The sequence below is a fragment of the Chiloscyllium plagiosum genome, unplaced genomic scaffold (assembly GCF_037043375.1).
Source record: "Chiloscyllium plagiosum isolate Xiang-an unplaced genomic scaffold, Cpla_swu_hap1 HiC_scaffold_5, whole genome shotgun sequence".
In the NCBI taxonomy this organism is placed as follows: domain Eukaryota; kingdom Metazoa; phylum Chordata; class Chondrichthyes; order Orectolobiformes; family Hemiscylliidae; genus Chiloscyllium; species Chiloscyllium plagiosum.
The window spans coordinates 121,691,713-121,716,022 of NW_028270143.1; the positions used below are offsets into that span (position 1 = coordinate 121,691,713).

At 43.1% G+C, this 24,310-nt stretch overlaps 1 protein-coding gene across 5 annotated transcripts in view; it reads right to left on the minus strand.

Moving 5' to 3' along the window:
* zbtb47b (zinc finger and BTB domain containing 47b) overlaps positions 1-24,310 on the minus strand; it is a 284,308-nt gene that overhangs the window by 190,260 nt on the left and 69,738 nt on the right. Inside the window, exon 1 of one of the 5 annotated variants that reach the window (XM_043690831.2) lies at positions 17,880-18,021. The exons of 3 other annotated variants lie outside the window; for them this stretch is intronic. In XM_043690831.2, coding sequence (XP_043546766.1) covers positions 17,880-17,885 — 6 coding nt within the window. In that variant the 5' untranslated portion in view covers positions 17,886-18,021. Of the gene's footprint in view, positions 1-17,799; positions 18,022-24,310 lie in introns of those variants that run through there. One more of the 5 variants, XM_043690833.2, reaches the window with a different exon arrangement.

A 24,310-nucleotide genomic window follows, 5' to 3' on the forward strand; every position in this document is an offset into this window, starting at 1 on the left:
TGTGCCATGAGAGCCCGAGGTTTTCAGTCTTGGATACTTTCTAATCGACCTGCCTAGATACGGTATGACACATTGCTGCGGCAGGTGAGACTTGAATCCAGACCTCCTGGTCCGGGGCAGGGACAGGGCCACTACCACTACACCACAAGAGTCCTAAGTTACGTCTGCTATTGATATTTTTAAATCAACCTGCCCGGATATGTTACAACAAAATTGTTGGGCAAGAGGAATTTGAACCTGGACCTGCTGTTGCAGACATCGGGATAGTATCACTATGCCACAACAGCGTTCAGGGACAGGGCACCCCACGGCCCTGAGCCACTTCCACCAGGCTTATTTTCTAATATACCATTTCAGAGAATATTACACATCTCTGGAGCAGATATATAAGCAGGACTTATATATTTAATGGTCTCTACCTCCTAGTCCAGAGGTAGAGACATTACTACTGCATCACATGCCCTTGGTATTTCCATCGGACCAAAATCATGACAAGGCTGTACACAGGTGTGGGCAATTATCTCATTTGTTCAGATATTCTAAATTTTAAAATCGAAATAGGTTTGAATCAACCTGTTCAGATATGCTGTCACATACCTCTGGAGTAAATGGGACTGGTGTCAGAGTCTCCTAACTCAGAGGTAAGAACACTACCACTTTGCCAGAAGAGCTCAGGTACTTCAGTCATTGCAAAAACCATGACAATCACAGAGTGAACAATGGCTTCATTTGTTCAGATACTCAACTAAAAGGAGACATTAAAATTAATTAAATGTCAATAAATCAAACAAATTTTATAACATCGTTATAGATGTCTATGAGAATTAAAACCAATTTTGCAAGTAAAGTTCTCATTCTTACTTTAAATTTTACACATTTAAACATGCCACCTTAAAAAAAATGTGCACTGTTCTTGTTTTTGATTCTCCTTTCCACAATGTCACTTTTAATTCCAAAATACATTAAGGACAAAAGGGTAACTAGGGAGAGGATAGGGCCCCTCAAAGATCAGCAAGGCTGCCTTTGTGTGGAGCCGCAGGAGATGGGGAGATACTAAATGAGTATTTTGCATCAGTATTTACGGTGGAAAAGGACATGGAAGATATAGAATGTAGCAAAATTGACGGTGACATCTTGAAAAATGTCCATATTACAGAGGAGGAAGCGTTGGAGGTCTTGAAACACAGAAAAGTGGATAAATCCCAGGACGTGATCACATGTACCCTCAAACTCTGTGGGAAGCTAGGGAAATGATTGCTGGGCCTCTTGCAGAGATATTTTTATCATGATAGTCACAGGTGAGGTGCCAGAAGACTGGGGGTTGGCTAATGTGGTGCCACAGTTTAAGAAAGGTGGTAAGGACAAGCCAGGGAACTATAGACCAGTGAACCTGACCTCAGTGGTGGGCAAGTTGTTGGAAGGAATGCTGAGGGACAGGATGTACACAAATTTGAAAAAGCAAGGACTGATTAGGGATAGTCAATGTGGCTTTGGGCGTGGGAAATCATATCTCTCAAAGTTGATTGAGTTTTTTGAAGAAGTAACAAAGAGGATTGACGAGGGCAGAGTGGTGGACATAATCTATATGGTCTTCAGTAAGGCATTCAATAAGCTTCCTCATGGGAGACTGGTTAGCAAGGTTAGATCTAATGGAATACAGGGAGACCTAGCCATTTGGATACAGAACTGGCTCAAAAGGTAGAAGACAGAGTGGCGGTGGAGGGTTGTTTTTCAGACTGGAGGCCTGTGACCAGTGGAGTGCCACAAGGATCGCTACCGGGTCCACTAATTTTCATCATTTATATGAACGATTTGGATGTGAACATGGGAGGTAAGTTTGCAGATGACACCAAAATTGGAGGTGCAGTGAACAGTGAAGGTTACCTCAGATTACAACGGGATCTTGATCAGATGGACCAATGGGCTGAAAAGTGGCAGATGGATTTTAATTTACATAAGTGCGAGGTGCTGCATTTTGGGAAAGCAAATCTTAGCAGGACTTGTACACTTAATGGTAAGGTTCTAAGGAGTGTTGCTGAACAAAGAGACCTTGGAGTGCAAGTTCATCGCTCCTTGAAAGTGGAGTCGCAGATAGATGGGATAGTGAAGGCGGCATTTGGTATTGAATACAGGAGTTGGGAGGTCATGTTGCGGCTGTACAGGACATTGGTTAGGCCACATTTGGAATACTGCGTGCAATTCTGGACTCCTTCCTATCGGAAAGATGTTGTGAAACTTGAAAGGGTTCAGAAAAGATTTAAAAGGATGTTGACAGGGTTGGAGGATTTGAGCTATAGGGAGAGGTTGAATAGGCTAGGGCCGTTTTCCCTGGAGTGTCAAAGGCTGAGGGGTGACCTTATAGAAGTTTACAAAATCATGAAGGGAATGGATACGATAAATAGACAGTCTTTTCCCTCGGGTGGGAGAGTCCAGAACTTGAGGGCGTAGTTTTAGGCTGAGAGGGGAAAGATATAAAAGAGACCTAAGGGGCAACGTTTTCACGCGGAGGGTGGTAAGTGTATGGAATGAGCTGTCAGAGGAAGTGGTGGAGGCTGATACAATTGCAACATTTAAGAGGCATCTGGATAGGTATTTGAATAGGAGAGGTTTGGAGGGATATGGGCCGGGTGCTGGCAGTTGGGACTAGATTGGCTTGGTGTATCTGGTCAGCATGGACAAGTTGGACAGAAAGGCCTGTTTCTGTGCTGTACATCTCTAGGACTCTAAAATGTAGATCAATGCCAAATTATATACCAAAATGCTCCTTGAAACCATTTAAACGAGACAGTGTTCAGATTCCTTTCCAATCACACCTCATTCTTTGGCAAAGCATTAGTGAAAAAAACATCAGGAAGCCTCCTCTGCCAGCTGCAATGCAAATCAACTACATTAAATAAACATATAGCCACCATCCACAAATTAGAAGCCTTGTAAACAATGTGAAATTAATACTAAACTGTTGAATCCCAAAGTTCAACTTTCTGCCTAGAAATCACAGGCACATATTGATTATTATTATACAGCCCAATCTCTGCTTTAATTTGTCAACCAGAAAGCGGGCCCAGGAATTCACATTCTACTACACAATCTAATGAATACTGAACCTGAAAGTGCCGCAGCTGATACATTTGCAGTTTTTTTTAACCTCTCAAAAGTGATCCCCAACACCCTTACCACTTCAGTCTTTTAGCTGAAGCAGTTGTTTGCATAGCTGTGTTGCCAAGTAGTTTCATTCATCTCTGCAAGATTGATCAGTGACTGGAATGAGAACTTACATTACTTCCGATTTGGAAACATTATTGAGAGATATATGTCAGACTGATGTCCTATTATCCTGTACAAAAAACAACTCCTACCAAGCATCTGTTGGTATAGACATTTTTCTCTCTCTCTCCAATTTTCTTCCTTTTCATATTCCTTAAAAACTTCTTTTATGTGGCTCAAGTAGCCTTTACTTGCAAGTCAGCCTGCACAACTAATCGAGCAAGATAACCAATTTTGGAGGAAATCACAATCAGGCTCAGTGCTGGGGCCAAGCATAGATAGACGTGCATTTCTAGCAGCATAGCCATAGCAGCAGGAAATGGGCCAAATTGTACACTCGAAATCTGCAGAAAATGAGTTTGAACTGGGGACCTTTCAACACTTAAAAGTAGCTTAGAAACAATGTTACCGCTGAACAATTTGAGAGAATGAATTCTGGTACGTAATGACACACAAAAATCCAATATTTGGTTTCACAGGTTGGTGCAATATCGAGAGCCGAAGGGCCTGTACTGCACTGTAATGTTGTATGTATGTATACCTAATAGCATCACCTGTATTATTGATGGATACCAAATCGATCTCATAAAATATTGCACTCTTCCACTATAAAAGGTCCCTCAGATACAATACTCTGCTTTCCAATGCTTTACAGCCAATTAAAGTTTTGAAGTTGAGTGATATAGAAAATATGACTTAATTTATACACAGGTTCCCAGAATCAGCAATATTATGATATCCATAATTTATTTTCAATGATGCCAGTTGAGGAATAAACATTAGCCAGGACACTGGAGAGAACTCTCCTGCATTAAAAATACAGCACATACAACAGTGCAGGACGCCCTTAAGGCTGCTGTGCAGTGCCAACCGAGGTCATGCACTCAAGAAGAACTTGAACATGCAAACACGAAACCCAGATATGACAGCTCGACTCAGAGTCAAGACTGGGACAGTAGTTCTTCAGTTGTCTTAACAAAGAACTAGGAGCAGGAATAAGCCATCCGGCCCCTCATGCCTGCTCCACCATTCAATAAAATCATGACTGATCTTTTCATGGACTCCCCCAACTTCTAATCATAATCCTTAACTTCTTTGTTGTTCAACAAAATATCCAAGGTTTAAAAACATTTACTGAGGAGGCCTCAACTACTTCACTGGGTAAGGAATTCCACAGATTCACAACCCTCTGGTTGAAGAAGTTCCTTCCCAATTAGGTCCTCAATCTGCTCCCCCTAACTTTAAGGCTATGCCCTCTTATGCTAATTTCACCTGCCAGTGGAAACATCCTCCCTATGTCTATCTTATCTATTCCTTTTCTTGGTTTCTATAAGATGCCCTCTCATTCTTTTAGATTCCAATGAATATAATCCCAGTCTACTCAAGTCTCTCTACATAAGCCAACCCCCTCAACTCTGGAATCAACCTAGTGAACCTTCTCTGCACCCCCTCTAGTGCCAGTACATCCTTTCTCAAGCAAGGAGACCAAAACTGCATGCAGAACTCCAGGTGTGGCCTCACCAGCACCCTGTAGAGCTGCAACATAACCTCCCTGCTTTTATTGCTAAACAGATTTGAATTTAAAGGACAAAATTCCATTTGCCTTAATTACCTGTTGAACCTGCAGACCAACCTTCTGTGATTCATGCAGAAGGACACCCAGGTCCCTCTGCACAGCAGTGTACTGCAATTTCTGACCATTCAAGTGGGCGGCACGGTGGCACAGTGGTTAGCACTGCTGCCTCGCAGCGCCAGAGACCCGGGTTCAATTCCCGCCTCAGGCGACTGTCTGTGTGGAGTTTGCACATTCTCCCCGTGTCTGCGTGGGTTTCCTCCGGGTGCTCCGGTTTCCTCCCACAGTCCAAAGATGTGCAAGTCAGGTGAATTGGTCATGTTAAATTGTCCGTAGTGTTAGGTAAGGGGTAAATGTAGGGGTATGGGTGGTTTGCGCTTCGGCGGGTCGGTGTGGACTTGTTGGGCCGAAGGGCCTGTTTCCACACTGTAAAGTAATCTAATCTAATCTAATAGTCTTGTCTTCTGTTATACCTACTAAAATGGATGACTTCACATTTATTCATATAGTACTCCGTCTGCCAGACCTTTGCCCACTCACTTAATTTGAATTCAGTGGAGGAAAACAAATCTAGAATTAAGAGAGCCTAACAATGACTATGAATCCATTGACAATTGTTGGCAAAGCCCATCTGGCTCACTGTCCTTTACCAAAGGAAACTATTATCCTTTCTTGGTCTGTCCTATGTGTGACTCCAGACCATCAACAATGTGGTTGACTCTTGAATTACCCTCTGGGCAATTAGGGACAAGCACTAAATGCTGGCCTAGCCAGGAGTGACAACCATAATTATGAAACTTTTTTTTTTGGCAATATCTCCAGAGGGAAGCACCAGAATTGGGCAGGCATTTCACTTTCACTTCCATTTCCATTTCCATTTCCATTTCCAAAACATTAACCTGCCTCACTGCGCATTGCACAGGTGAAAGTACAAGGACATGATGAAGTGATATTTCCACCAAAGTACAGCCAGGCTTCAGCACAAAACTTTTACCATATCCAGCAAAATATTTTTTGGCTTACTGGCTTTATTCCAATCAATTAAGAGCATACGGAAAACATTACCTTCATAGAACAGTTTACAAAAAAACAAATGAGGGTTACTGAGGTTAGGTAAAACTTTACAACTGGAATTTGGTAATAAAATATTATTACTACATGAGCTGCAGTAACACAATCAATAAAGAAAATATAATGAAACCTCTGTCTTATTTAACTTGATCTCAATTTTGGGTGTGCCTGTTGATATTTTTGCTCAACAAGGGGGAAAAGAAACAAGAGATTAACCAACAACACCAGCCGGCCTGTTTGAGGTTGCGCCATTTAGCTAGTGTAATCTAAAAGTGAAGACAATTTCAGAAGCATTGCTTCTGGCTAAATGTCAATTGCCAGCACAGCAGAGCCCAGCCAACATGAACCTAAAGAGGTCAAATTGTATTTTAAGACTCTGATCTTACCATGTGCTGCACAGCCACAACCCGCACGTAGGACTCAAAAGGAAGAGAATTTAAAAACACTGAAAAATCTGTCAGCTAAAACCAATAGCTTAACAACTGCTTAAATGACAGTATTTCATTTTATTAGAAGGTAATGGGATATGAGATGAAGTATGGGGAAATACTACAGAGTAAGTGCAAAACAAACTAATTTACTAATTTTATTTATTTTAAGTCCCATCCTTACAAAGCAAACATCAATCTTTAAGCTAAAAGCAGACTTTTAGTGGAAGTGGGGGGGACACTGTCTAGAAGCAGGGGACAGCGTTTAAAATTCATTTAAGTAGGCCACTTTGGACTGAGAAAAGGAGGAATTTCTTCACAATGTGAACTGAAATTATAAATTTCACATTGAGAAGTGGAATTTTTTTGGACCAAGAGGATCCAGTTCCAGGGAATGTAATCAAGGAAGAAATGGCAGGTGATTTAGGATGATGAAGAGGAGGAATTTCCTTCAAAGGATGGTGACTCTTTTCAGTCCTTGTCCCAGAGAGCTGTGGAGGTTCAGTGGCTGAGTATGTTCAAGACCAAGGTCAACAGATTAAAAACATTAATGGACAAAAAGATAATGTAGGAAAATGGTTTTGTGATACAAAATCAGCCATGTTTCTTTTAAACTCACTCGTAAGAACTTAAAAACTAGGAGCAGGACTGGGCCATCTGGCCCTTCGAGACTGCTTCACCATTCAATAAGATCACGGCTGATCTTTTCATGGACTCAGCTCCACCTACCCGTGCTTGCACCATATCCCTTAATTCCTTTATTGTTCAAAATAAAAACTATCTTAGCTTTAAAAACGTTTACTAAAGTAGCATCAATACTTCACCGGGCAAGGAATTCTATACAGCTTTACAACCCTCCGAGTGAAGAAGTTCCTTCTCAATTCAGTCCAAGACTGCTCCCTATAATCTTGAGGCTATGCCCTTTTGTCTTAGCTTTCCCTGCCAAAGGAAATACCCTTTCTACTTCTCTAATCTATTTCCTTCATAATTGTATATTTTTAAGGTTCCCCCCTCATTCTTCTGAATTTCAATGAACATAACCCCAGTCTACTCAGCCTCTCCTCATAAGCAATCCCCTCAACACCGGAATCAACCTCGTGAACCTCCTCTAGTGCCAGTACATTCTTTCTTAAGTAAGGATATCAAAACTGAACGCAGTACTCTAAGTGTGGCTTAACCAGCACCCTATACAGCTGCAACATAACCTACCTGCTTTTAATCCCTTTAGCAATGAAGGACAAAATTCCATTTGCCTTCCTAATTACTTGTACCTGCAGACCGACCTTCTGTGATTCATACACAAGGATACCCAGGTCCCTCTGCGGAGCAGCATGCTGCAACCTCTTACCATTCAAGTAATAATCCTTTTTACTGTTACTCCTACTAAAAATGGATGACTTCACATTTATTAACATTGTATTCTATCTGCTAGACCGTTGCCCACTTAATGTCTCTGTGCTCCTCTCATGGGAGGTCACTGGCTGGGCCAGTATTTATTGCCTGTCCCTATTTGCCCTCGAGAAGGTGGCAATGAGCTGCTTTCTTGAACTGCTGCAGTCCATGTGCTGTTGGTAGACTCTCAATTCTGTTAGGGAGGAAACTCCATGACTTTGACCCAGTCACCGTGCGGCAAGTTAGAATGATGGAGAGGAATTTGCAGATGGTGGCATTCCCACAAATCTGCTGGCACTGTCATTCTAGAAGGAAACGGTTGTGGGTTTAGAAGGTGCTACGGTTCTTTGGCAAACTTCTGCAGTGCGTCTGGTAGATATTACACACTGCTGCTACTGATCAGTGGCGGAGGGAGTGGAAGTTTGTGGATATAGTGCCAATCAAGTGGGCTGCTTTGTCCTGGATAGTGTCAATCTTCCTGAGTGTTGCTGTTGATCTCACTGAATGGCAGCAGGAGTTCAAAAGGACTGAATGACCTATTCCTGCTTCTATTTTTTATTTTGTTATGATTGATGAGTTATATCACTGCACACCAAAAGACAGGTCTCCCCAGAGCCAGGGGAAAAGGCAAAATCACACGGTTTCAAGAGAGTTCACATTTATTCTCAGTTTGACAAACCATTGTTTTCATAATGACTGAGGAAAATATTCAGTATTTTAGCAAAATCAGCATGCAGCACTGCAAATATTAGTATATTCAAAAAACTGAAGCTACAGAGAATTCACTGGTTTTTTGGGGAGAAAGGGAAACAAAATGTGCAGAGGACATGAATGTACTGTCCTTCCAAAGGCAACTATATTTTACAGGGCCACAAAGGAAGCCCAAAGCACTCAATATTCAACTTTAAACCTTCGTCAAAGTTCCTGTTAACATGGCTTATTTTGAGGCAAGATTTGGTTCAGATTTCTCCTTTTCCTTTACACCTCACGCTCCCCAAACCCTGTCAACCCTTCATCTCAGTTAAAAGATCTATCTGTTGTTCCTTATTTCTCTTCAACTAGAGATAGACTAATCCATTGAGGAACTTAAAATATAGGTATAACAACACAAAAATAAAGGAACTTTCGAACTAGCAGATTAGCAGTCAATTTTAACCCCAAATCCAATGTCAAGGCAGATGTTAGCAGTATTTTAAGGTTGTGCCAGAAACCTGCAGGTATATAACTGCAAATTCATGGTCTATGGTCCCTCACCAGCTGCAAATTAAGATGTATGGATAGGGTTAAACAATTCAAAGAAAACCTATTTTCAGATTAGGTCATGTAAGGGTTAAATCACAAGGATAAGTGCTCTCTCTGACAAAGAACAAACTGATCTTTTGAGGACTGAATTGGATTGCCATTTATATAAAAGTGAGGCAAATTTATAATGAAAAGTGCTGCCTCATAGCATCATTACCAACATTGAATCAATTCATTTCTGATCCACCCAGTACTTGCTGATCCCATGAGCTAGCCATACACCAAGGGACAGTTCACAGAGGTAAATCACAGGATGAATAAATCCTTTAATCTTCTCATGTAATTTACTTCAGAAGTACCGTGTCACCTTTGGCCCTGTAGTAATACCTTCATGCATGAGTGAAAAGATCATGGGTTTGAGCCCCACTCGAGACATTTGAGCAAGTAATCCCCAGTGCAGTATTATCAGAGGCACTGTCCTTTGGACAAGATTTTAAACCGAGCTCCCATCTGCACTTCTCAGGTAGATGCAAGCAGAGAGAGTTCTTCCTGATATCCTAGTTAATATTTGTCTCTTAGGCCAACATCACACACAGATGATCTGGCCATTTTCACTTTACTGTTTGTGGTAGCTTGCTGTGCATGAATCAGTTGTTGTGCTTCCTGTATTATATTTCAAAAAGAGGTTCATGATTGTGTATTGTACTTTGAGGAATGCTGGGATAGCCTGAGGTCATTAAAAAGTACCAGATAAACACAAATCTTTCTTTTCTTTAGCAAGCTCAGGACAGAGTCGGAAATTCAATAGAATGAAACAGAACAACTTCAAATATAGAACGACTGAGGCAAAAATGATGGAACCATTTAACAACCAGCATTAGGAAAAACTGAAGGGTATCTTAGTGGATGATCTAAGATTCAATTGCCTTCCTTTTCCATAAGTATCTTGTGCTCATGAAAGGTGGTGAGGAGGAAGTGGAGGTGATAAACAATCAATCCATGGTTAAAATAGAGATGCCCTGTAAACTGCAAGGCGTTCGACAAGGTTGCCCATGGGAGACTGATGAAGGGCTTATGCCCAAAACGTCGATTCTCCTGTTCTTGGATGCTGCCTGACCTACTGCGCTTTTCCAGCAACACATTTTCAGCATGGGAGACTGATTAGCAAGGTTAGATCTCATGGAATACAGGGAAAACTAGACATTTGGATACAGAACTGGCTCAAAGGTAGAAGACAGAGGGTGATGGTGGAGGATTGTTTTTCAGACTGGAGGCCAGTGACCAGTGGAGTGCCACAAGGATCGGTGCTGGGTACTCTACTTTTTGTCATTATATAAATTATTACTTATGTAAGCATAAGAAGTATAGTTAGTAAGTTTGCAGATGTCACCAAAATTGGAGGTGCAGTGATCAGATGGGCCAATGAGCTGAGAAGTGGCAGAGTTTAATTTAGAGAAATATGAGGTGCTACATTTTGGGAAAGCAAATCTTAGCAGGACTTGTACACTTAATCATAAGGTCTTTGGGAGTGTTGCTGAACAAAGATCTTTGAGTACAGGTTCATAGCTCCTTGAAAGTGGAGTCGCAGGTAGATAGTATAGTGAAGGTATTTGGTAATATTTTCCTTTATTGGTCAGGGTATTGAGTACAGGAGTTGGGAGGTCATGTTGCGGCTGTACAGGACATTGATTAGGCCACTGTTGGAATATTGTATGCAATATTCAGAAGGATGTTGTGAAACTTGGAAGGGTTCAGAAAAGATTTAGAAGGATGTTGCCAGGGTTGGAGGACTTGAGCTATAGGGAGAGGCTGAACAGGCTGGGGCTGTTTTCCCTGGAGCATTGGAGGCTATGGGGAGACCTTATAGAGGTTTACAAAATCATGAGGGGCATGGACATGATGGAGAAAGTCTTTTCCCTGGGGGGGGGAGCCCAGAACGAGAGGGCATAGGTTTAGGGTGAGAGGGGAAGACATAAAAGAGATCTAAGGAGGTAACTTTTACACGCAGAGGGCAGTACATGTATGGAATGAGGTGCCAGAGGAAGTGGTGGAGACTAGTACAATTGCAACATTTAAAAGGCATCTGGATGGGTATATGAATAGGAAGGGTTTGGAGGGGTATGGGCCAGGTGCTGGCAGGTGGGACTAGATTGGGTTGAGATATCTGGTCGGCATGGACAAGTTGGACAGAAAGGTCTGTTTCCGTGCTGTACATCTCTATGATGCTATGACTCTAATGTTACAAACACTTTGATGCCAGTTGCTGAACACAGTTCTCTGCTCTTGGTTGTTAGTTGACCACTGGAATTCACATTTCAGAAAAGCATTCACAAAGCTTCATGCACATGCAACATCTGCTTTTATCACAGTAGCTTTAAAACTGACATCTTTTCAATAAAAAGGCATTAATGCACAAACTGCAACACTACACAAAACACCAATGCAAAGAGATTTCTGTGCAAAAATCACATCTGATTTAGAAAGGCAGCCAACTTGGTGTTAGAATTTGCAGATGCTGTTAGTGAATAATTAAATAGAGCTAACTAGATCAAAGTCAAAGGATGCGTTTTTCCTCTCCCTCACCAGCTACAAATTAAGATATATAGTGCCTTTCAAGCACAGAAAGGTGCTATGGAGCTAGAAACATTAGAAAGTACAATACTGAGCTATGTGGCAGGGTGGCCCACAGCCAAACAGGGAGGAAAGCATAGGGTTTAGGAAATTTGGGATAGAGAGGGGCAAGGACATGGAGGGTTTTTAACACAAGGATAAACATTTTTAAATAAGCACGTTGCTAGTCCCTGGACCAATGCAGGTCAGTGAACAGACTGATAAAAGAACAAGACTGCAAGTTGTAAAATGGACAGAGATTTAGATGGCAACAGATTTAGCAGGTAGAATGTGAGAGATCAGCTAGGGAGAGAGTGTCTTCTAACAGTCAAGTTTAGAAGTCACAAGGCATAACTGAGCACAGATCTGCCAAGACGTTCAAATAAGCAATCCGATAACTATTCAAACGTGCAGTTTAATTAGGCAAACTAGTCACCTCTGTACTCATTAACCAGCAATCCTTCCCAGGCAATTATTATATTTAAAATTCTTGTCTTGGTTTTCAAGTGCCTCCATACCCTCATGTTTCCATATTTCTGTAACCTGATCGAAAACTATAACCAACACCACCCCCAGAGATATCTACCCTCCTCCAATTTTTGCTTATCGCTGATTTTAGTAACTCCACAATCAGCAGTCATGCTGTCAGCTAAGTCCTAAGCAATTAACAATTGCAGCATTCAAATGCAGGCACTGACGATCTCAATCAATAGACTAACTAACCATTGGCTCTTGACATTCATAGAGTCATTGTCCTATACAGGATGGAAACCGAGCCTCCGATCCAACTTGTCCATTCTGACCAGATATCCTAAAGCTAATCTGGTCCCATCTTCAAGCATTTGGCCCATACCTCTCTAAAACCTTCCTATTCATATACCCACTCCAGATGCCTGTCAAATGTTGCAGTTGTACCAGCCTCCATTTCCTCTGGCAGCTCATTCCATACACGCACCACCCTTGCACAAAAAGTTGCCACTTAGGTCCCTTTTAAATCTTTCCCTTCTTGTTTTGGACTCTACTACCCTGGGAAAAAGATGCATAGCTCCTTGAAAGTGGAGTCGCAGGTAGACAGGATAGTGAAGGCGGCGTTTGGTATGCTTTCTTCTATTTGTCAGAGCATGGAGTACAGGAGTTGCGGCTGTACAGGACATTGGTTAGGCCACTGTTGGAATATTGTATGCGATTCTGGTCTCCTTCCTATCAGAAAGATGTTGTGAAACTTGAAAGGGTTCAGAAAAGATTTAGAAGGATGTTGCCAGGGTTGGAGGATTTGAGCTATAGGGAGAGGCTGAACAGGCTGGGGCTGTTTTCCCTGGAGCATCGGAGGCTGAGGGGAGACCTTAGAGGTTTACAAAATTATGAGGGGCATAGATTGGGTAAATACACAAAGTATTTTCCCTGGGACCGGGAAGTCCAGAACTAGAGGGCATAGGTTTAGAGTAAGAAGGGAAAGATATAAAAGAGACTTAAGGGGTAACTTTTTCACACAGAGGGTGGTACGTGTATGGAATGAGCTGCCAGAGGAAGTGGTGGAGGCTGGTACAATTGCAACATTTAAGAGGCATTTGGATGGGTATATGAATAGGAAGGCTTTGGAGGGATATGGGCTGGGTGCTGGTAGAAGAAACTCGATTGAGTTGGAATATCTGGTCAGCATGGACGGGTTGGACCGAAGGGTCTGTTTCCATGCTGCACATCTCTATGATTTTATGACCCTATCCATGTCCCTCACTTTGTAAACATTGATAAACTCTGCCTCTGTTGTTTAGAGAAAAATAGTGCTAGCTTATTCAACCTCTCCCTATTGCTCAAACCCTACAAGCCTGCAACATCCTTGTAAATTTTTTCTGAACCTCTTCAAGCAATGGCGTTACCATCATTGAATCCCCTATTAACCAGAAACTAAATTGACTAGCCATACAAATACAGTGGCTACAAGAGCAGGTCAGAGGTTTGATATCTTGCAACAAGTAGCTCAACTCCTGACTCTCTAAAGTCCATCCACTATCTATAAGGTACAAGTAAGTGTTTTAAAACAGTCACCATTTGCCTGGATGGGTGCAACAACACTCAAGAAGCTTGACACCATCTATAACAAAGCAGCCCATATTCATTCTCTCCATTACCAACAATCAGGAGCAGCAGAGTGTGTCATCTACAAGATGTACTGCATAAATTCACTAAACCTCATTTGGCAACACCCTTCAAACCCTTGACCACTACCAAAAATGTCAAAGGCAGCAGGTACACCATCACCTGCAAGTTCCCCACCAAACAACACACCAGCCTGACTTGAAAGCATACTAAAATCTGAGATTTCCCTCCCTAATAGCATTGGGGATCTACATACACTACATGGAGTGCAGCAATTCAAGATTGCAACTAGGAAACTAGGTTATTATATTAAAAGTATAAATGCAAGTTACATTTCCTTCTGTAAAGTGCACGTTTCAAAGTTCAATTTTGTAACTTCATTCTCATTTCTGGCATCTTATAAAGATGGCAACATACCAGATTTAGCGTCATTGTTTCCTTAGTTTGGGTGCATCACTATCACACCACATGGTGCAAGTGCAGACTGATCAATTTGGGAAGAAATAATAACTTTAGCACGACACAAAGTTCATTCATATTCACAAGAACAAACAGCAACCTAGTGTGGTATGGTGATGCTCCACAGATGCTGCCTAACCTGCTGTGCTTTTCCAGCACCACACTTTTTGACTCTGACTCTCCCACATCTGCAATCCTCACTTTCTCCAAGGCAAGATTTATAGTGTCATATGTACCAAAGTACCAGTGAAAAAGCTACAATAAACTCAGTGTTAAAGCATGGCTTAAACAGAATATGTCACAACATTATTAAATGACTGGTACCACTGAGAACAACCTATAGGAAGCTAAAACACCCAGTTTAACTGGGAGTCAAATGGTGTGTGCCAGTGTGTTTGGGGTTGAATGGTTGGTAAGAGGTAAGGGAAGGAAGATATGTAGATATTAAAGAAAACAATCACTTTTTCACAGTCTGTTCACATTGGTATCTGAATATTTATAGAATTTTGTTTTGAATGCTATGCAAAGAAATCGCTATTTAAAATAAATCCAGCCAGAAACTGTACAGAATAATCCACTTCAAGCTATCACATGCATGTACCAGAAAAGATCATATCATTGAATGCATTGGAATTTACCCACTGAACGACAGGCAGCCAGGAGAGAAAACATACAAGAAAGTAGGAGCTGAGCATACAAGCCTCAAATCAGGTTCTGACATTATTGTTGCTGTTCAGCACCCAGCTTTTTGCACAATGTATTGCAACCTTCATTATTCAACACAAGTAGGATTAACTGCAAGTCCTTCAGCAGCAGTTTACCAAGCCTTTGCAATAGCTTTGGAAATTTGTTCAGTGAATAACTGAGTCTTTATTGGCCTGAAAAGGTTACAGGACTCAATCTGAAGATAACTGTGCTGATTAAGCCTTCGAGAAAGCACGAGTGTAGCAAGGTCAACTAGCCCTAGCGCCCAACAGAAGGAGTATAAAAATGGAATAATCTTAACTTAATAATACTTCTTTGTACAGGATAGCAACAGCACAAAAACAAGGAACATGAATTCAAGGGTCTGGTTTATGACAAAAATGCTTATGAAAAAAATGGCTCTTTCCAAAATAAAGGGAATCCTGCACAGTAGCTGGGAACCTAATCTGGGGTGGAGGTGTGCTGTATCTGTCAGGTTACTTGTAAATAATGAAAGGAACAGTGATTATATGAAAAGTTTCAGGGAATAATAACCAATGGGAAACAACCATAAAAGTTGTTGATCAATAATAAGTGCCAATTTGACTGTGCCATTCAGGGATAGTGAAACATTTCACAACTTAAACGAATGAAAAATATCAAAGCAAAGGCCTGGGTCTGTGAGGGGCGACAAAACAGAGTAATTATATCAGGATATAAAGCATTAATTTCTGAAGATATTTTGTATTGGCTTAAGTTGCATTCACTTAAATACAGAAGATTGAAGACTGATCAAATCAAGATCAAGTTAGTTAAATAGAATCTCTGGTGGGAGAATCCAGAAATGGGTACAATCTTGAAACTCAAGCTTGTCTGTTCAATTATGAAATCAGTTGTATTGCTTCATAAAGGAAAATGGAAATTTGGAAGACTCATTCCTGGTAGGATTTAAGTAAAACTAAGGATATGAAGTAGAGATAGGTACATGTGATTAAAGCAGAGACCAGACATTCATCTAACTGAATGGCTGAGTAGTCTCCAGGGACTGGATAGGGTTGGTTAGCTCAGTTGGGTGGATGGCAGGTTTGCAATGCTGAGTGATATCAACAGCTTGGGTTCAATTCTCACACTGGCTGAATTCACTACAAAGGATTCTCCTTTTCAACCTCTCCCCTCACCTGAGGCATGGATAAACCATGACCAGTCATCTGTGTGTGTGTGTGTGTGTGTGTGTGTGAGAAAGCAGCCTCATTGGGCTATGGTGGATTTTGTCTATTCCAATGATCAGGGTGCCAGTTTCTAATGTTGTTAATGGTTATAAAATTGGATAGCCACATGGTAGCCTGGTGGTCCAAACATCAAAAAAAAGTAAAACAGTGAATGATAAGGAGATGCAAAACTGTAAATATCTGAAGAAAATCACAGGGTAACAAAAAGTTCACAAATTATATACTGAAAAACAAGTTGAAGTTTGAAAAGGAAATATACTTATTGTTTTCTCTTTCTCGACACTGATTTTATTTTTTTAAAAGGTAGCATTGCAATTTTCATCGATCAACAGTTGATCTAACTTAGATATCATATTTTACAGTGAAGCTCAACAACTGATTCTTAAAGGGATAATGGGGAAAGGGAAAATCTTGGCCAAATTTGAAATTGAAACATGCAGTAACGCAAAATATCAGATGTTGGAAGTCAGAGCTAAAACCAAGAAATGATGAAAATATTCAGACAGAAATAGTTAACCCTTCAGGTTGTTCACCTTTCATCAGAAAGTTAAATGTGCTTTTCTCTCCACAGATGCTGCTGGACTTGCTGAGCATAATACATGTAAGAAGTTTCTTTTCTCAACTCTCTGGGCTCTACTGCCTTGCCTTTACAGCACTCTAAAACATTACAAATTGTAATCCACAAGAACTTCTCAACATCTTTTGCAGATTTTATTTTTAAAAAGGCAATTATGGTATTTAAATAAAAATGAAAAAGTCAAATATTCAATAGAAAGGAACAATTAGCAAATAAAATGTTTATCAGTATTACTGCAACTAACTCTACAACATCTTCAATCAGGAAAAGTAGTGTCAAATTTGCCTACTGACACTATGCAAATAAATGGAAATTTCAGATTTATTGTAATCTTGCTTACAAATGTGAATGAAATAGTCAAAAGTCCAAGCAGCATTGGATTAAATAAACTATTCTAACATTTGCAGTAAACATTTTCCCATCTTGGTATTCCCAAACATGCTTAAACAGTACAAACTGAAGGACGGTAAAGTACATATCTTTAAAACATGTCTTTACACAATCAGCTTCACATTCACAATGGTTGATATTTCACACTATCCCTGGAACAATACACTGAACAACATTCCCCCCCCCCCGACTGTCCAACAACAGTTTCACTGTACAGTCCAAGGACAGACCGCCGTGACCCCACCCCCCACCCCGAAAAATTGATTGCATGGGAACAATCTCTCAGGGTTAACTGATAAGAGCAAAGGCTGTGGATAATACAAGAAAAATCAGCAAAATTTAAGAACGATACATAAGAATTCCTCTTACTTCTCACGAAATAAAAAGGGGGGGGGGGGGGGTGAAAGGAGGAAAGAGAGAGTCTGCATTCTCCACAGCAAACCCTTCGCAACAAGTCTAGTGCAGTTTTAAAGGAGTGTCAATGCTGTCAGCGGCCTCCCGGGACACCAACACGACATCCCGGGGCGGGGGACGGGGGTTTACACTCAGGCCAGCCCCGGTCCCCGGTCCCCGGTCCCCGGGGGGGGGGGGGCTCCCGTCACCGGCAGCGTCTGCGTATGGCGAGGTTAACCGAGTCCGGAGGCTCGCAGCGGCCTACAGGCCTTCCCCCGCCCACACCCCCGACTTCAAACACCGCACCCCGCCCCCTCCGCGGTTCCCCGGGGGAAGAGAGGGCGGCCGCTCCCGCCACCCACCCAACCGACCGACCCTCCTCCCACCCACCTTTTGCAAACCGAGGGGGAGAGAGTCAAGGGGTTCATCGAAAGCGCTCCCTCCCGGCGCCCTCGGTCATGTTCTCTTACCCACATCACTCGGGCTCTGGCGGCCGGAGCGGCGCCTCGCCTCGCCTCGGCTCGGCTCACCCAGCCCGCTCGGAGCGGCGGAGGAGCCCCGTGGAACCATCGGCTGCCCCGAGAGCTGTCACTCAGAGCCCGAGGGGGCGGGCGCTCGAGAGGCGAGCGCTCACCGTGGGGGGGGGGGGGGGGGGCAATGACCCATTGAGGGGACCCCCTCTGCAATAACACCGCAAGGGGGGGTGGGTGTGGGCAATGACCCATTGAGGGGACCCCCTCTGCAATAACACCGTAAGGGGGGGGTGTGTGTGGGCAATGACCCATTGAGGGGACCCCCTCTGCAATAACACCGCAAGGGGGTGTGGGTGTGGGCAATGACCCATTGAGGGGACCCCCTCTGCAATAACACCGTAAGGGGGGGTGGGTGTGGGCAATGACCCATTGAGGGGACCCCCTCTGCAATAACACCGTAAGGGGGGGGTGTGTGTGGGCAATGACCCATTGAGGGGACCCCCTCTGCAATAACACCGCAAGGGGGTGTGGGTGTGGGCAATGACCCATTGAGGGGACCCCCTCTGCAATAACACCGTAAGGGGGGGGTGTGTGTGGGCAATGACCCATTGAGGGGACCCCCTCTGCAATAACACCGCAAGGGGGGGTGGGTGTGGGCAATGACCCATTGAGGGGACCCCCTCTGCAATAACATCGTAAGGGGGGGGGGTGTGGGCAATGACCCATTGAGGGGACCCCCTCTGCAATAACACCGCAAGGGGGGGTGGGTGTGGGCAATGACCCATTGAGGGGACCCCCCTCCCTCAATTACGCTGCAAAGGGGCGTGTTGGCAATGACCCATTGAGGGGACCCCCCTCCCTCAGCAATTACATTGTTGGGGGGGGGGGGGGGGGAGAAAAGAGATGTGGGTAATAACACATTGAGGGGACCCTCCTCCTTCAGCAATAACACCGCAAGGCGTGGGTGTAGGTTACGACCCAGTGAGGGAACTCCCTGTCCCGCAGCAATAAAATCGTAATTGGGAGGGGCTGTGGGTAATGACCCATTGAGGACCCCCTCCCTCAACAATACCACCAGATGGGCAGTGGGCTTTGATCCAAAGAGGGGACCACTCCCTCAGCAATAATCACTGGGAGGCAGAGAGCATGAGCAATGACCCACTGAGGGGACCCCCACACTCGGCAATATCACGGAAGGGGGGTGTGGGCAATGACTCATTGAGGAGGTCCCCCTCAACAATGACTGGACAGGGTGTGCAGCTGTGATTGGGAGACCCTCATGCAGCACTCCACTCACCCCCACTATTACCAGGAGATATGACAGAGATTATAGATGACCCACCCACGTTTAGGACCAGAAGCCTCCTGCATACCACCCAGCTACAGGGAAAAGTCATGGTCACAGTCAGTACAATACCAAATGAATCATCCTTCTAACATGTCACTGAAACTGGCCATAGACTGGAGGAAATACAGTCAATTATGACAAACCTGCTCCAAAACATCAGAAACTACTGTACCGTTTACATTGTGGAAGCCGTACTTTTCTCTTTTTCTCAGAGGGTGGTTAATGGGATCCAAGTCAATGTGTCTGTTGGACATTACCACACCCTGAGAAAAAGAACAGGAAATGACAGCACCAACCCAAGGAAACCTAAACAAATAAAAAGCGGGCCGTACCACCAGTGCTTTATCCAAAGGCTCACTGATGATGTTACCTAGTATTGTGACGAAACGTATGAAAATGAACCTTCTAGCTCAGCAAGCAAACCTATATCCAGAACCTCAACCTGAAATACAAATCTTCTCAAAGCTTCCTAGCTCCTATTTATATAGGTCAGGTAGGACTTCCTAATTGGAGCTGTTAACCTGGACCAATCGGGGAATTCATACTCAATGAGATCCATCTTGCCAACCTTGTTCCAATCACGTCAGAATCCCATTATTCAAAGTACATGAAAAAGAGTAATTGTACCAGCCTCCACCACTTCCTCTGGCAGCTCATTCCATACATGCACAATGCTCTGCGTGAAAAAGTTGTCCCTTAGGTCCCTTCTTTCCCCTCTCACCCCAAACCTATGTCCTCTAATTCTGGGCTGAGAGATCCGGATCACTTGCCTAACAAATTGATTAAAATAGCTTCAAGCAAAATACAAAACAAAAAAGGAAAAAAAAAACACGTCAGCGGTTAAGTAACAAAATAAAACACCCTTTATTCTAGCCAAACAGAATACCCTGCCTGGACTAGGGGTCCTGCACCTTCCCACAAATCCCACCCTGGAATCAAGTGTTCCACAACCTCTTCCCTCCACTGAGACGCGGCAAGAGATTGGTACTAGTTAAATCAGGTAAAGTGTAAACACCCACGTGTTGGTTTAGCTAAATGACCCGCTGCAGCACTGTAATTGTCTCAAATTTGACAGACCTGGAGTACCTGAAGTCTCCCTAATGTTCTCTGCTCCCTCAACCACCTTATCAGGTTAAATGCATCTGTCAACACGTAAAATGCCAATGAAACAGTTATTCCATGCTGCGGGAGGGGTTGGGGTTGGGGTTGGGACTGGGACTAGCATTCCTTTGGAAATGGCAACCATTTGCAGGAAGTCCTAATTTTTTTGTTCTTGGGAGGAGTGTGACACTGGCAAAGCTCACATTCTAGCCAACCTCCAGTGTTCCACACAAAAGAGCTCAAAATATAAAGAAAAATGCTGTCCTACTCATTTCCCTTCCCAGCATGACACTCTTCTATTTCCCACACTGTCCATGCTGGGGCCTCAAGCAATCCTGCCAATTTAGTGCCAGCCAACATCACTCAAGAACAAGCAGTGATATCTGAGGGCAGGAAGAGGGAACTGTGGGAGCCTCTACTTTAGAAACTTGCATTACAATGGCACCTTAAACACAGTAAAACATTTCAAAGAGCATCCTGAGACAGAGCCACTTAAAGCAATTAGCAGAAAGCAGGAGTATCTTAGAAGTGAAGGCTAGGAGTATATTCCAGAGCGCCTCTTCTTTAGAATTCAAGTTCCGTAAGATATAACCTGCCCATCCAAGCCAACAGAAGGACACACCTAGGACCCTAACCAACCTTGGCAGCATGGATAAAAAAGAAATAAAGTTTAAAAATTAAGGACCGGCAGGGGTCACAATGCAGTAATTACAATCCTCTCCCCAGCCCACCAACACCATCCCACTTTGCCAGATGACGCACTTGTGGATGGCTGAGGATAACATGTTTGGGCACCCCTTTAAAGCCAACTCAATCCCTCCATTTACAATCCAGGGTCCTGTTGACACTCATCATACCAGAACACAATAACTCAGCCAAGTAATCAAGTAAGTATGCCTCTATAAAAATGCCTGTCTCCATGCTACAGTCCAACTTCTGCAGAAATTTTTAGATTTTTTTTTTAGATTATTTACAGTGTGGAAACAGGCCCTTCGGCCCAACAAGTCCACACCGCCCCGCCAAATCGCAACCCACCCCTACATTTACCCCTTACCTAACACTACGGGCAATTTAGCATGGCCAATTCACCTGACCTGCACATCTTTGGACTGAAATGCTTCATCCCAAACCTTTGTTACGTTCAGACTTGACCATTTCAACATCTTCTTGACTCGCCTCCCACCTTTCCACCTTCTGGTAACCTGAGCTCATCCAAAATTCTGCTCTCATATCCCAATCCAAACCTTAGTCCTGTTAAACTCTGTGCTCAGTGACTGGTCCCAGGTCCAACACCAACTCAAATTCAAAATTCTCAACTTCATGTTCAAATCGCAACCTACCCTGTAACTTCCTCCTGTCCTATATCTCTCAGGGAACTCTCCTGGTCTCTTGCTCATCATCCACGTCTTTCACCTTTGGCAACTGTCTTTTCAGCTCAAGCTCTGAAATTCATCCTTCTTCTAATCCCACTCACCCCCAATTCTCTATCTGCCTGAACCGATGGCACAGGGTAAAGCAACATGTCAAGGGAACTATCTGTGCCTCCAACCCACACATAAACAGCCCCACGACAGTACATCACATTACTGTCTATTCTTAGAGCAAACACAACATGCTATGCAACTGCAGAGGTCTTCACAACAGAGTTCATTCTTGTCCTTGTGTAATGCCTACATTAGAGTGGGATTCAGCAGGAGTCACTCAGCAGAAACTCAACCTACTTTCCCACATTATCTGAAGCAGGCTCAACATCACTATACATGGCTGAAATCAGGATTGAAACCAAAAGACTCCTGGCCTGTAATGGCTCTGCACTGTAAAGGGTTCAGAAAAAGATTTACCAGGATGTGGCTGGGAATGGAGGGTTTGAGTTATAAAAATGGGTTGGATGGGTGGGACTGGTTTTCACTGCAACGTAAGAAGTTGAGAGATGACCTTATAGAATAGACAAGGTCTTTTCTCAGGGATGGGGGAGTTCAAAACTAGGGGCTTTTTTTTTTAAGGTGACAGGAAAATGATTTGAAAAGGACATGAGGGACAACTTTTTCACATAGAGAATGGAATGAACTTTCAGAGGAAGTGCTGGATGCAGGTACAGTTATAATGTTTAAAAGACAGAGTCATAGAGATGCACAGCGAGGAAACAGACCCTTAAGTACAACTTGCCCATGCCAACCAGAAATCCTATATTAATCTAGTCCCATATGCCAGCATTTTACCCATATCTTTCTAAACACTTCCTACTCATATACTCATTCAGATGTCTTTTAAATGTTGTAATTGTACCAGCCTCCACTACTTCCTCTGGCAGCTCATTCCACATACGCACCACCCTCTGCGTGAAAAGATTGCCCCTTGGGTCCCTTTAAATCTTTCCCCTTTCATCTTAAACCTATGCCCTCTAGTTTTGAACTCCCTCACCCCAGAGCAAAGGTCTTGTCTATTCACCCTATCCAATCCCTTTCCAAGGTCGCCCCTCAGCCTCTGACGCTCTAATGAAAATAGCTCCAGTCTATTCAGCCTCTCCAACTCTGGAAAAATCTTTTCTGAACCCTTTCAAGTTTCACAGCATTCTTCCTATAGGAGGGAGACCAGAAGTGCATGGAGCATTCCAAAAGTAGCATAACCAATGCCCTGTACAGCTGCAACATGACCTCCCAACTCCTCTCCTCAATGCATTGACCAATAAAGTCAAGCATACTAAACACCTTCTTCACTATTCTCTTTAACTGCAACTCCACTTTCAAGGAACTATGAACCTGCACTCCAAGGTCTCTTTGTTCAGCAACACTCCCTAAGATCTTCCATTGAGTCCTGCCTTGATTTGCCTTTCCTAAATGCAGCACCTCACATTTATCTAAGTTAAACTCCATCTACCACTTCTTGGTCCATTGGCCCATCTGATCAAGATCCCATTTTACTGAGGTAACCTACTTTGCTGTCCATTATATCTTCAATTTTATTGTCATCTACAAACTTGCTAATCATACCTCCTATGTTCACATTCAAATCATTTATATATAAATGACAAAAAGCAGTGAACCCAGCATATCACTGGTCACAGGCCACCAAGTCTGAAAAGCAACCCCCCACCACCACTCTCCGTCTCTACCTTCAAGCTTGTATCCAAATGGCTAGTTGTCCCTGTATTCCATGCGATCTAACCTTGCTAATCAATCTACCATGAGGAACCTTGTTGAATGCATTTGGAAAAGACCATGAATAGGAAAGGTTTGGAGGGATTTGGGCCAAATGCAGGCAAGTAGGACTACTTTAGTTTGGGGACACGGTCGGTGTGGACTGAAGGGTCTGTTTCCATGCTGCATGACTCTGACTCTATATGGACAGTGCCAATTATCCATAGATCAATAAAGTACCACTCTATCCTCGACCGGTTGTGGATTAAAGTTCCACTCTAGGGCAGAAATGTAAAACGTTGCACAGTCAGAGCTGCTTTATTTCTGACAAAATGTTATATCAAAACTCCATCTTTCCTTACGTGGGAATCCTCAGCAATAATTGGAGGACGACGAGGAGGACAAGGAAATTATTCTTTGGCCAACAGTTCAAAGAGAGGATTGAGTCATTATCACATTGATGATTGTGGGAGCTTGCCGTGCTCAAATTGGCTGCAGTGCTTCCGAGATTATACTTCATTAATCAAAAGGTGTGGTGCTGGAAAAGTATAGCCAATTAGGCAGCATCCAAGGAGCAGGAGAGCTGATGTTTCAAGCATAAACTCTTCTTCAGGAATGTCACATTCCTGATGAAGAACTTATGCTCGAAATGTCAATCTCCGGCTTCTTGGATGCTGCCTGACCAGCTGTGCTTTTCCAGCACCACATGTTTTGACTCTGATCTCCAGCATCTTCAGTCCTCACTTTCTCCCAGTTGATTACACTTCATTAGCTGGATAGTGTATTGAGGCACCCGAGGTTGTGAAAGGGACTGTATAAATGCACGCCTCATCTTACTTTAT